Source organism: Diplotaxodon limnothrissa, linkage group LG7, assembly GCF_057381915.1.
Source record: "Diplotaxodon limnothrissa isolate DT_005_m linkage group LG7, D_limnothrissa_male_GT1.1, whole genome shotgun sequence".
NCBI classification, from domain to species: Eukaryota; Metazoa; Chordata; class Actinopteri; order Cichliformes; family Cichlidae; genus Diplotaxodon; species Diplotaxodon limnothrissa.
In genome coordinates this window covers 31,806,136-31,820,584 of record NC_140602.1, presented here as the reverse complement: position 1 = coordinate 31,820,584, position 14,449 = coordinate 31,806,136, and the positions used below count along the sequence as shown (strand labels likewise).

Sequence of the window (14,449 nt, the reverse complement as noted above, 5' to 3'; positions counted from 1 at the left end):
TTTTATGATGCACATCAAGTATAGCCAATTAAATTTCGACTTTAGGTTGTTTTTCTTTTTTGCCTTGTTATTTAAGATTTGCCCTCTGAGATCAGCTAATGAGTCATCGAAATGTGAAAAGGTGCCTCAACTACTCAGTTGTAGTTAGAGTAGTTTGTGCTTGCAGCTCCTGATGATAAATCTACTGAAATAAAAGTCAATCAGGAAATGCAGGAGGAGTAGAGGAACTGCAGAAATACACTCGTATACTTTGCACCCCAGACATGTAATGTGTGACAGCTCATTATCATCAGTACTGCAGTGCTGGCTCCATCTAGTGTTCACTATTCATGCAAACATCACCACAGCAGATCATCATGGTGCCGTAATGTTTCTCTCTAAATCAAAACTCTTTGAAGGTAACCAGGCAAAATCAAATGACATTAAAACACTTGAAGCTTCTTGTTTTATTGGTTTACAGCATTGAATCAATCGTAATTTCTTGGTTCTTATAAACAAATCAACAGCAAAGACCTCTCAAAGCTACATGGAACTATTCACATTTTTTCAATAAGGTAGGGCACTCATAAATACATAAAATACACATAAATCAGTTTGTCAGTTCTGAGATCCTCTATTGTTCATTTTCTCTTCGCTCCAACATGATCAGCTCAGTGATGATGGCAGTCTGATTCAAACAACAGCACTAAATTGAAAATGCAAACAGCTGACATTTGTACAGAATTCACAGGATTCACATGAAAATAAATCAGGCTTTAGAAAGGCTTTTCTCAAATGTCTGAGTGGAATTTCTAGATACATTTTCTTTATTTACACCGTTGGCTTTTAATTGTCCAACAAACAAAATGAACAAAAAGCAAATTTTAGACTGTTCTAGAGGCCAAGTGGGGACCTCATGGAAATCTCTGGATGACAGGGAGAAATGCGTATTCACTGACAGGTTTCTGTAAAGCCAGTTTTTAGCATCACACTTCTCACAGTGTAACTCGAGCTCAGAGGGTAGTTATTGAGTGTCTGCAGGCAAGCCAGTATCTTCCATGCAAACTGCTGGCAACCTGCAATTGCAAGATTTTCGATGCAGCACTGTATAGCTTATCGTGACCAATTTCACCCTAGTAACCTCCATTAGTCACTCCAACCAGCCTGTAATGCAGACCAGGGATTCCATTACCTGTATTTTTATCAGTGTATGAGTGATTGCTATTTAGGGGGTTGATGTGTGTTAGCAGTCCTCAACTTTTCCTAGTTGCTTCCTCTGGGGTAAACCAATGTGTCAATGTGGGGAGTTTAGGTTAGGGTGTTTCCAATATACATCACTGAATAAAGCACAAATGTTGTTCAAGCTGTTATTGGAGTTTGTATATGTGTAAATATGTCTTCTTTGTATTATATTTTGGTTTGATATTTGTGTATGTCCTTCGACGCATATATTAAACAAATATGTAAGACTGCTTTCTTCCATTTACGCAACATCTCTAAAATTAGAAATATCCTGTCTCTTAGTGACTCTGAAAAACTAGTTCATGCATTTATTACTTCCAGGCTGGACGACTGTAATTCATTATTATCAGGATGTCCTAAAAACTTGCTGAAAAGCCTTCAGCTAATCCAAAATGCTGCAGCAAGAGTACTGACAGGGACTAGAAAGAGAGAGCATATTTCTCCTGTATTGGCTTCCCTTCATTGGCTTCCTGTTAAATCGAGAATTGAATTCAAAATCCTGCTCCTCACATACAAGGTCTTAAATAATCAGGCCTCATCTTATCTTAATGACCTTGTAGTACCATATCACCCTATTAGAGCACTTCGCTCTCGCACTGCAGGCCTACTTGTTGTTCCTAGAGTATTTAAAAGTAGAATGGGAGGCAGAGCCTTCAGTTTGCAGGCCCCTCTTCTGTGGAACCAGCTTCCAGACTGGATTCGACTTTTGTTGTGATTTGGTGCTATATAAATAAAATTGAATTGAATGTGGATGTGTATTTTCTTCATTTGTTTCTTACCCCAGATCTGGGTGGTCTCACGTGAAGCGAGTATAAAAGGAAGCCAGCTGCAGTTGTAGGTGTTGGTTAGTGTGTTGGTGTTACGTTTATATTCGAGCCTGCTGTCGTCTCTTTAAATCCACAACTGACCGCTGGCCAAAGTGACACAGCTGTAACCAGTAAGGAATCACATATTTTCCTCTCGTGAGAAATGGTTGACAGGTGATTTGAACGCACAACCTTCCTGCAACAAGGTGACAGTGCTAACTAGCACCACAACACCACCAATGTACAGAACTGAACTAAAATGTATTGCATGCTTTTAATTGAAGCAAAACATGAAAACAGTAGAGCTCCTTTGAACATCTAGCGGGTCACTGTGTGGATGAGGGCAGCTTGTGTTCCATGCAGTAGTTAAGGTCTCTTCAAGTACGTGTGCAAGGCTTAAACGTGTTCACACATGCAGCCGCTATTTGGAAGTTTTCTGTGGTAACAAAATGTATGTGGACGCACAGGAAATGGGACTGTCTGGTTCCTCCTCTAACTCAGTTGTGGTAAAGGTCTCTTCAGGACTCTGTGGCTGGCATTCACTATCAATTATAGGCATCCCCTCCTGGATCTCGGGATGTGATTGTGACTCCTGGTCCTGTACTATCAGGTTATATGAAGGGTTAGGAAACACATCATTAATTGGAAAAGATGGCAAGCCTGGCTGAGATGTGAGGCCTGTAGTGGGTAAAGTAAGGCATGGCTGGAGTTTCTTCAGAGGCTTATTGTAGTAACCTTTGGGAGTCTGAGAGAAGGTAAAAGGCATGTAGTCCTGGCCAACAACAGGCTGTGGTGGTCTGAATTTATCATGTAGTTCAGGAACATCCAAGACCTCACTGTAGTAACTCTGATCAAAGGGAAGATGACGAACTGTATGTTCATCCTGAAAAATAGAGAAAATGACATCACATTCACAGGAAAGACATCTGGATCCATATCGATTATGATGATGCACTATACAAGGAAACCAATAAATAACAGAGTAGTACAAATGTGTAGTGGAGAGATTTAGCATTAGCTAGCTAATGCTATAATGTCCAAAACACTTCAAATGGCTCTAAAAGTGAATCAGCAAAAAGTGAGTCAGTGTGCAAACATTTGAATACCCTGTTAATGCGCCCAACTCTACATCTGAAATATATCTGAGAGTTAAGTTGAACTTAAGTTTGGCACCAGAAACGAATTGGTTAGATTTAGGAACACAAAAAAAAAAACTTACCGGTGATGCCAGCCACTTTTCAGTCAGCACTGGTTTTGGGATTGGAGGATAGACTTTGTGCTTGATGCTGTTGGGAGAAAATGCATTAAAATAAATGTCGGACAATGATTGGAAGCAAAAGTGGACAATATTTCACAGAAAATGTATATGCATTGCTTACCATGCCCATTGTCTGTAGCAGATAATTGTGCTGACAGACAGAATAAGAAAAACTGCTCCCAGGGATATCAAGATCAGCATTATCAGTTGATCAGCTGGTGAAAACAATGAACCGCATCGAGTAAATCAAAGAAAATGACAAATGTTGACAGTCTTACTAAAGAAAATAGTCCATATGGGGAAATAATTAACCTACCCGGGGGATTCAAGGTGACATTGATGGATAAATTACCACAAAGTCCAAATGCTGTTGATGCTGTCACCGTGAAGGTGTACATACTGATGTTCAGGTTCTTTGCAGTGAGGCTGGTGGCTTCAGGATCATCTAAATCAACACAGAGTGACCGCCATTATTACAACATAAATACATGTTTACGATCATCGGGCAACACTGGAGACTTACTTTATTTATCTCAGTCCCAAGCTAATCTTTGTGTGTGGAGAAACAAAACCAGGACTTTGTTATCAGAAGAGAAACTTAATAGTGTGATTAAAGGTCATTACCCAACAAGTGCTTTGCAAGAAAACGGCACAAAATTCTAAATATTTCAGATGTGAATTCGTATTGTGTACATACACACAGAAAGCTTTGTGTTTTTCTGAAAAATATGTCCTTAAAAAAAAAAAAATCACACTTCAATCAAAACATGAAGTGATGACAGCTGGTCCTAAAACTTTGAACCAGAAAAAGAAGAAAAGATTCTGGTTTAAACCAGGAGGTTGTATCACAGCCGCATTTGAACATACTTAAGGATCACAGTGTGATATTTGTTTTGAGCTACAGCGCACTAAATGCAGTGGTCTAATTGGTCAGATCTGTGTCTTTGCATCCATAGAATCAGAAAAATGGTTCATGGTTCAAAAAAAGAAAAGCCATAACTTCATTGAGCAAAATTACATTGTTGGTGTGAACAACTGTATTAACAATAGGTAAACCTGAAAAATATTTCTAACACACAAAATATTTGCACAACCTTTGCGCGTCCAGTGTGTAAAGGCTTTAAGTGTGCTGTCCTACTAGTGCCAGCAATACATTTATAAACAAACTCAGCAAAATATTGCAGTTAAGTGTGCAATAAAGAACAAATGGATTTGGCTAAGAACATAATTATTAAAACGTTTTTGTGTCAGACACTTCCCCCCCAATCTGATCTTTTCTGCAACCAAGTTAAACTGTTATAATTCTTAGTTAATTTATCCAATTGCAGTCATACTTTGCTTAAATCGACAGACTGACACCACTAAAAAGGGGGACTTGGTTTCTGTTAAACTTGCACCACAAGCGGGCATTATATAAGTCTATGTTCCATCCAAATACGCTTTCATTTCCCAAACTCAAACACATTTTGAGGCACCGCTGACAGTTAAACAGATGCTGGGAAGAATGTTCATGCTGAGGATCCTCGTAGGTGGAGAGAAAGCTCATCGTATGGCAGGACGTAAACAGGAAGCTGATCCTATACTTAATGTCCAGACTGAAATCTTAGCTGGCCTGAGTGAGTATGCCTTCATACTGTACCTGTGCTCACGTTAAAAACATTCCCGCTCTTGTCCTGGTAGTAGAGAATATATCCATGGATGGAAGCAGTCTGCTTTTCCAGAGGTATGGGCTCCCAGGATACCTCAACAGCCGAGTCTTCCTGTTTGTATTTGAGTTTAAACAGCTCGACTCCTATTTCTGGAAAGATGTGACATGCATAAAATACACTGCTGATTGAACCATCGCATTTTGTGAGAAATCACTGAATCAGTCTTACTGGTCTCTCTGATGTAGCCCTTTCTTCTCTGTAGTAGCACCGCAGCTCCCTCAGTGCAGGCGTATATGGACAGCAGGTATCTCCGACCATCTTCAAAGTTCTCTGGAACAACAAAAGGAGCTGTGCTGAAACAGATGCAAATATGATCTGCAACAGTTTTGTAGGCAAAGATGAGGACGTACTTGAAAAAACTGTGGTATGAGTTCTGTTGGGAGGCACTTTCATCCACTCGAAGGTGCAATTACCGAAGACTGGACACCAGTCCACTATGTAGCCACAGCTGGCGTTAGGACTATCAGGCCAGGACAGGAAGAAGCTACCATTGCTGCCACTGATCCAGGAGGTCTTCACCTCGGATGTATCTGAAAAAGACTCTTTAAAATTAGATTTTACAACATACTCCACTTAAAAAAGGAAGAGGTTAAATCAGTATATATAGTTAAACCTTGAGAATTTTTCATGGGTTTTAAAAGCAGTTTCATGCACTTTTAAGGCATTTAGCTTCCCTTTGCAGACCAATAAAATGTGCAAAAATGTACATACTCATCATGACTTGGATATATAGAATATAAACACAACAATTACAAATTTGTATACTTATAATAGATATAATCTCAATCATGTGATCATGAAAACTGCTATTCCTTTTCTGCATTAGTTTGGAAAACCTTTTGCTTACAGCCTTCTGCACAGATTAGATAAAATCAAACCTCTTCCTCAAATGGAAATCAAAGTGAGCTTATCTGTAATGTGTGGTGCTCTGTTAGCTTCATACCTAGATTGCTGCGGGGGATGATGATGGTCGATGGTGATGAGCTGCCGTTTATGTTTCTAGCCGTGACAGTGACCATGTACTCCTCACTGGGGTCCAGCGTGAGTGTAAGACTGTGATTGCTTCTGGACACGTTGGTTTGGTTTGACTGATTTTTGTCTTTGGTCTTTGCCCAGGACACTTTGTAGTCAAAGATTTCTCCATGGCTCTGATTGGTCAGTGGCACCTGTGGAGACGTAACATCAAGACCTGAAATGGTAACAGTGTCCTCTGAAACATCACTTTCTGACTGTATAAGATGTTGCACTGATATTTTGTCAAATAGATTTAATAAAGATATTTTTTATTGCATCAAGTTGTGAGGAAAAAAATGAATCCAACATGCAAGTACCAAAAGCTCTAGTTCTTCTAAAGACCACTTGAGGCTGTCTCCAAAAGTCAGTTTCCAGATTTAGACCTTACCAAGAGGCCTCATAAAAGCCTTGTAAAAGCCAACTTGTACTCACCTTCCAGGAGATTACAGCCTGGTCTGCCTTCACCTTCATCCACACGTCAAGAGCATCTGGAACTGTGGTGCAACCAGACAAACGACATCTGTTACATTCACACATTTTTAAAGTCTTTTCTCTTAAAAAACAAAAAACAAAAACAACTTACCATCACCCTTCGTGCGGATTTTGACACTATTGCTCCAGTCACCCCATTTCCAGAAATGCTGTGATGTTCCACATCGGACCCTCACGTCATAGTCCCAGTGTGGTATCAAGTCCTTGATGACTGCAGCTGTGAGGCCAACTCCAATGTTTTCAGTCTACAAGGACAAAAATTATGTTAGCTGACTTCAGTGAAGACTTTTACTTTGAAAAGCCAATACCTTAGCCTTCTTTTTAATCTACTCACTTTGGTATTAGAGTTTCCATCACTGACATCTACTTGGCATGTGATGTTGAGATTACTGTACTTCTTCACAGTCCAGCTCCATTTCAGACTGATGTTTCTGGGGTTCACAGTTGAAGCTGCCACTTTGTCTGGAGCAACCATGTGCACTAAAACAAGAGATCACAACAATCAGCTGATCTTAAAGATTAAGAATAGCCTTTTTCCCCTCGTTTTTTCCAAAGTTTTACCTCTTTTGGTCAGGTCCACCCTGTCATGGAGCTCGAGCTTTCCCAGAGGATTAGTGACTGTTAAGGTCCAGTTCCTCTCAGCAGCATCCAGCTCCACTTTTTGCGAGCATTTACCCAATTGATGCATTGGTCCAATGTTGCATGGGCTAAAATGTAAAAATATACACTGCTTAAATATTAACAACAACAAAAAATCGAAGAACCCAGCAGGACTGCTAATGTTTTATGGAAGCAAATAAAGGCCCTTTCTCTCACCAGCCTCCACCGGCAGATTTTGTGAGCATTTTCCCAATGCTGTAGTGCAAAAGCATAAGTAGCTTAAATCTTTACCACAAAGGCTTCTGTTGGCTTCTCTGTTTACCACAAAGTAAACACAAAGTATGATGCAGTACTCGATACTACTGTGCCTGAGTGTGGTATCCATTTAGCCCATTAGCTTTCATAGTGAGAGAAAAAGAAAAAGACAAACTAACCGATGTTTGTGCATTTTGGACTGTATATAACAAACATATAAACATAAGAGATTTTCAGTGGTCCCAACTGCGGCCATTCACATATTCCCGTCTACCTCACTAATCCAACAGAGGTTGCTTCATCAATTATTCAGAAAGAGAAAATGAAATGAAATCTAGTACAACAAAGACATTTATATGTAAAGCAGGGAGTGACTGTATAATATTTTTCTGAAATCAGTAGTCAGATTACATTTTATTTACTTATTCTGACTAGCCTTTCTTTAGTCCCATACTGGAGCTCATTGTTACAACAGAGGTGTTGTGTATTTCCTTTTACCTTTCCTGGAGCAGGTATTTTCTTCTCACTTCTTCAACATCCTCTATTTTCCTTGTTATATTCCAAAAACAATCGATGGATTCCAGATCCTGGGTTTCACACTGAAGACTACTGTCACTAGGGGGGTCTAAATTTAAGGGAAATGTCAAGAAAACAAAAAAGAAGAACCAGCATTTAATTACAAGGTACATTTGACAAAACCACAAACCGCCCTCAAATGCTACAGTGCAGTGAAAAAGTATTTGGCCTCATTGTGCCAAATTTAAATGTTTCAAATCATCAAACAAATGTTAACAATAGACAAAAAAAAGAGTAAGTACAAAATACAGTTTTTAAGTGATGGTTTTTTTCATTAAGACAAAATGCTATCAAAAGCTCCCTGGCCTGTGTTGTGTGTACAGTAATTCCTTTTTCTCAGTACTTTGTGTCATACTTACATCCAGCATGAAAACTGGCTCCGCTGATGTCTCCTTTGTTTGTTTCACATATTACATCCCTCCAATTTTCTGATTGTTGGTCCAGGTGAACAGTCAGGGAGTGCACATGTTCACTGATCTTTGTAGTTGTTACATTAGTGCCTTTATAGTTGAGTAGAAACATTGTTTTAATACTTTCCCCATCTGGCACCATGCAGCAGAATGTGGCTGTGCTGCCCACCTCCAATATTTGGTCTCTTGGGAGAACCAGTATTTCACCCTGGTCTGAAGAAGCACAGTGATAAGAATAAACAAGACTGTAAAGTGTTTAAGAATCAAAAAAGATCAAATGATTTGAACTTAATATTAACCAGGTAGCGTCTTCTGCATCCATGGGCTTGATTGGTTGCTGTATTGGGACCTGAGCCGGACTGAATGGCGAGCACACTGCGATGGTAAATGGGAAGTCCATTTCCAGGAATGAGTAGATCCTATCTGTGCAGGTGCCACAACAACTTCACCCTACAACATTATCATAAACACATTAGAGGAACAGCTTTTTGTTTGGAGGCTACAGAAGTGAGGATTATAGTTACCCATAATAATCTCTTACATTGTGTTCAGGTTTTTCTGCAATGAGAAGCTGCAGCTCGTACACGAGCCCATCTCGTATCACAGAGCAAGAAGGGTCATCTTCCCACTTTAACAGGAAACTGTCGTAGTCAAGAGTCACATTCTGAGGTCCACAACGCAAAACACCTAAAGGAAGTGACCACAGGATATTTTATGGTTAAAGTGGAACACTGAGCAATTCTTGAGATAAAAAAGACATAGTTAGGCTGTCAGTGAACACACAGACTCTGATATTTTGTTAATGGCCTCTGGTATCTAGCAGACACAAACAGTGTCATGAACAAGTATAGTATTATAGGCACGTCCATTATGTCTGCCAGATGGGGTGACTAGGACACTAAAACACTGAGGCTTAAAAATGCAGAGTCCAAAATCAGTGGTTAAATCGTGCTGCCTGTATCATTTTTTGGGAGGAGCTGAGAGTAAATATAAAAACAACTTACTAAGCAGACATTTGAAAGCTCTGCTCTATTTTTAGACTTGACTGATGAGGAATAGCAAGGGAACACTTTAGTTTCGAGGAATAACAGGTGATTTTCTGTACCGATTATGTTTTTAAAAAAAAGCAAGATGAAAAAGAAAAGCCACTGTGCAGTCATGTGATGTTGTACAGCTAACTGATGTGTGATTTAAGGGCAAAGATGATGCGCTGCTGGTTTGTAAAGTCTTTTTTCAAACCACTTCATCAAGTCATTGAACATATGTGTCCACACATGGATGTCTGCTATATATTTCTTAATAATACAATAATATTTTTCTCTACAAAGCTGAAACAGAGTTTTTGAGGTTCTGTCAAGAGAATTAACCACACAGGAAGTGATATTATTTGTCAGATATTTGCATTTAAACTGCTCAAAAACTGACAGACAGGAACAAGAAATCCACACAAATTAGTGAAGGTAAAGAAGATAGCTTGCAGACTTGTCTGCACCAGTCTGCCAGTTACAATGACCTTGGTTCTGAAAAATTGCAAACTTTGAACATTTATGTGAAACAAATTTGAATTATCAATTTGATTCAGAATAGGAATTAAGAAAAAAACTATTTCTACACACACAAAATGTTTAAAAAGAAATTATGCACATATTCTTTCACATCCACAAAAATGAGTTCTTGGGCCACCTATGACCACACCTCCACCCTCGCATGCTGTAACTTTATCTTGCTGACACGCACTGTATTTGTTTGTTTTATGACCAGTAAGAATCTGCACATAAAAAAATATCCTGTATACACAATTACAGCCTTTGCTGAAAATGGAGACTTCTTTACTAAAAATATCAGATACTTTCTGTACCTACAGATTGTCACAGAGGTTAGAGGATGACATACTCACCGTCTTCTTGTCCATCTTGTGTGCTTTCTCTGAAGAGTGAGAGCAATAACAACCACGTGATCATGATAATAATAATCCTGATAATCCTCGTTTAGAGCTGTTTGTTTATTTAGATAGAAAAAACCTTCAAGAATTCAGCCGGGTAGTTGCGGTGATAAACATCAGCTCGTCAGAGTGGTTGAAAAGCAGATTCCTGAGGCTTCTTTCATAGAAACAAAAGCATGTTCACGGGGAAGTTTGGGTTTTATTTGAAGAATCCGAGAACAAAGACTCGAACAGGGAAGAGTCACAGTGTTGGTGTCAGGTTACTCCCTGTAGCCTCCCTCCCTTCACATATACAATATGGAAATCCATTTGATTGTGAAATCCATGTGGACCCCACCACAGGAAATGGAGCATTATGTTCTCGTAAATGTGACTCACAGCAGCGAGCTCAGACATGCTCTGATGCTCCAGAAAAACATCGGTCAGGGAGAATCGAGCCTTAGATTCTGAAAAACATGATGATTCCAAACTTGGCATAATGACAGGACCTGCCGGCTCTGATTTTCAGACCAGTTATTGTAAAGCTTTAATTTAAAATTTATTCTTTGCTAAGTTCTCTGTGTAGACACTACACTGGTTCATCCTTCTAGTTAAGTGTTTTTTTATGCATGAATGATTCATAGTTCAGTGTTAAGTGGTAAAACATTTCTCTGAAAACAGCCAGGTACGATGACTGGACTGAAAGTGAGAGCAAAAGCAGACAATGTCCAAAGGAAAATGCTAGAAGACCATGAAAAAGTCTGAAGAACTAATGGTTAAGCTCACTTGACCCTTTATACTGGTGCTGCAGTTGTGACATCACTTTTAGGGCACACTGCTTTTTATGAAGTTAATAACTCGGCACTCCAGCATCAAATCCAAATACTTCTCTGAGTTCTTGCACAAAGTAAATAAGCACCAAAAACCACTTAATAATAACAACAACAACAACAACAACAACAACATGGCAGACAAAAAGTTGCTGCTGATGCTTTAAAATGTGGAGTCCAAAATGGTAGCTCTATTGTTTGCATACAGTCAAAATTATGTATGCACATTTTTATGATTAGATAATTAAATGTCTGCACCCTTGCTAACCCTGCAGCCAAAACATTTCATGTATCCATAAATAAGTAGGTGCCTATCAAAGAAAATTCCTGTTATTCCTGTTGAAGCTCAACATGTACAAGTATGAGATTTCCATTAGTTTACTCCAATAAGTGAAACAAAGAATTATTTATCTGCATAAAAACGGAAGACCGTCAGCAAAGGAAGCTGAGGCCATGAAGACCAGCATTAACACTACAGTTCTAGGGAAAAATAAATCTCATTAACATGTATGTACATGCACTTTGTCTCTTTTACATTAAATTGCACAGAAATTAGCGACACTAAATCCCTGACCTCCAAACTCATCTTAAAAACAATTTTAATCCCATTTGTCAAAATTTTATGGTAGGTAATATGCAGAGGTGGCAAAAGTACAGACTTTCCTTACTTAAGTAGAAATAAACTGTGTTAAAAACACTCCAGTAAAAACTGAATTATTGAAGAAACTTCTTTACTTAAGTAAAAGTGAAAAAGTGCCTACTCTGAAATGTACTCAAAGAAAGTAAAAAGTAGCTCCTTAAAGGACAATTCTACTAACCATTTGTGTACAACTGAACCTTATATAGTAATGTAACAGTAAAATGATATTTTAACATATCTAGAATAAAAAAATCTTCTAATCTAAATTCTAATTCAAATCTGGTATGTAGGACACAAGGAAACAAATCATTTAAAAAATACCTCCTTTCTGTTGCCTACATGGTAGAGGGTGACTTTGCCTGCATACCAAAACAGTCAAATGAGAACAGTCAGGGATTACAGTAGGATTCAGCAGGTGCAGGTGCTATGATCTCTGTAGTGGCTCAGCAAAGGGAACATATTGAGAAGTTAATAATTAAGTTAGAATTAAGCAAATTCTCTTCTACACTTGACGTAACCTAAATCTGACCATGAGTACCACAGCCACTGTGCACCAGTCCAACACAGAGCTTTACTGTGAGCTCACCACATTAATGCAAGCTAACCTGTTTATCTTTAAGAAAACTACACAGAATGTTCATGCTACGCTTCAATAAAACTGAGCGGAAACTTCACGGTGTGGGTTTCTATGCCTGAGCAGCTCTTGTAGGCCATCACTTTTGTCCTTCAAAATCACTGCCTTAACAGTGAAGTAACTTTTTTTTTGGTTTGATTACATACTTACATTGCATGAGAGTTTATTCACAAGAGTGTAACAAAGATCCATAGATTATTTCTCTGTTGTTGGCTAACAGCAGCTAACAGATAAAAACAGCAGTTCTTTCTGACAGAAAAGTTCAGGATATTCTCAACAACTAACCTCAGTATTAATATCATCTGTCAGAAGTGAGTCTCACTGACTCATCAGCCCATCCAGTAAACGGTGGAATGACAGCCTACCCGGTCCAACAAAGAGCTTAAGGGTGGATCAGGTCGGGAGCAATTTTGCTGTCTGAATTCACTAACTACAGATGAACACTGGCCAGTTTTGGGGGTAACTCTGGGATAAGAGTGTATAATACTGACAAATATTTAATTGACAAAGATCCAGTTTATTATTTAGTGCTGATATTATTCAGATATGTTAAAATATTGTGCATATACAAACAGTACTGGAAATACACCACAGAAACACACACAGTACGAGCCTCCTCAGATTTCAGCATTTCAGACCATTGAAGTTGCTTTTTTTCCTGTCAGTTTTAGCTGAAGTTTCATGGCCAGGGAGCAGCTGTTTACCTGCACACACATGGGGGCATAGTGGCATGTGGCTAGCACTGATGGATCACAGTGGGTACTCTCGCGTACGCCAGCTTCCTTCTACAGTTCAAAGGGTGGATCAGGTCGGGTTTAGTGGTTATTCTAAATGACCCGCAGGTGTGAATGTGAGTGTTTATGGTTGTCTCTCTTTCTGTCTTAGCCCTTTGACAGACTGGCAACCTGTCCAGTGTGTGTGCCGCCTCCCGCCCTATAGCAACTAGGATAGGCTCATGCCCCCCTATGACTTCGATAAGCAGAATAGGATGTATGGCTGTACACAGATGTTTTCAGATATGTGTTGCTGATCTTTAACTTTAAACATTTATTTTTAGCTGACATTTATTTGCTGCAACATCAAAGTGGTGTGACAGCTTGACTTAGCTGTAGACTTCAGTTACTTTGGGATGGTTTTAAACTTTGTTTTCTGTTAACACTAAAAGTGCCTTTAAAGGGGTATTTTGCTTACAACTTTTTTATTGGTGTGTTTCCAGGATTTTCTAAAAGATGTTGAACAACAACAATGAAGTGTGGCCAGAGGACACTTAATGGGCATGCCAGCCTTTTATGATCTTGAGGAATAGTAGGGGCTCAAAAAATGAATATTTAGTATGTTCATTAACAATATATCTGGCTCAGTTGTAAGAATGATTAATAAGAAGTTTGTGGCTGAAAGTCATTTAATGATATTTATCTCTAATGGTCATGAATAGAAACCCCAAAACAATTTAAATTTCAGATGACAGTTTCCCTTTAGTGGCCTCAACTGAATGGGCTAAAATAAAACAACCATAACAAATGTATCGTCATGGGGCCGGCCGGGCAGACACAGGGACCATGACATGTGGTACATCACCCAATAAGTGGTAAATGTAATTGTATACGGTACCGGTAAATGACACATTCCAACATTTCCAGAAGGCACATGAAGGGCAACTAATTTTATAGAGACTGTTTTTCTTTGTTAGCCTTTTTATATACCCCCTGACAACAGCTAAAAAGCGTTGGGTGCCTTAACTACTCTGCTGTAATTAAAGCAATTTGTGCCTTTAGCTATTGGTGATAAAATAAGTGAAAATAAAAGTGGAAAGAATCAGGACATGCACTAAGAGTAGAGGTACCTCAGAAATACGCTTAATTATATCCTTATATAGTGTTTGATACACATGCATGTTACGACCCAGCTCAAAAGCCGCAACATAAAAAAGGAGACAAATACCATAGTGTTTGTCAGAAGAGGTTTTTTTTTTCTTAAAATGGAATACCAGGTTGACTAAAATGGCTGGTGCCACCAAGGCAAAGACAAGTGAGCTCCCTGGAAGCTTGCCTCAGGTATGCTTTTATCCACACCTGACTAGGTG

General features: G+C 39.0%; 1 protein-coding gene across 1 annotated transcript; it reads right to left on the bottom strand.

The window, feature by feature from the left end:
• Window positions 1–2,448: 2,448 nt before the first annotated feature.
• On the bottom strand, window positions 2,449–10,308 carry LOC146628576 (leukemia inhibitory factor receptor-like). The gene is made up of 17 exons (XM_085357921.1): window positions 10,239–10,308; window positions 8,883–9,028; window positions 8,641–8,791; window positions 8,291–8,554; window positions 7,854–7,980; window positions 7,062–7,207; window positions 6,835–6,980; window positions 6,592–6,745; window positions 6,441–6,502; window positions 5,938–6,160; window positions 5,345–5,524; window positions 5,163–5,264; window positions 4,925–5,083; window positions 3,602–3,730; window positions 3,407–3,500; window positions 3,247–3,313; window positions 2,449–2,910 (listed from the first exon to the last, which is right to left on the bottom strand). The coding sequence occupies exons 1-17, from the start codon at window positions 10,300–10,302 to the stop codon at window positions 2,449–2,451; spliced, it is 2,676 nt and encodes an 891-aa protein (XP_085214047.1). The 5' UTR covers window positions 10,303–10,308.
• Between the last annotated feature and the right edge of the window lie 4,141 nt (window positions 10,309–14,449).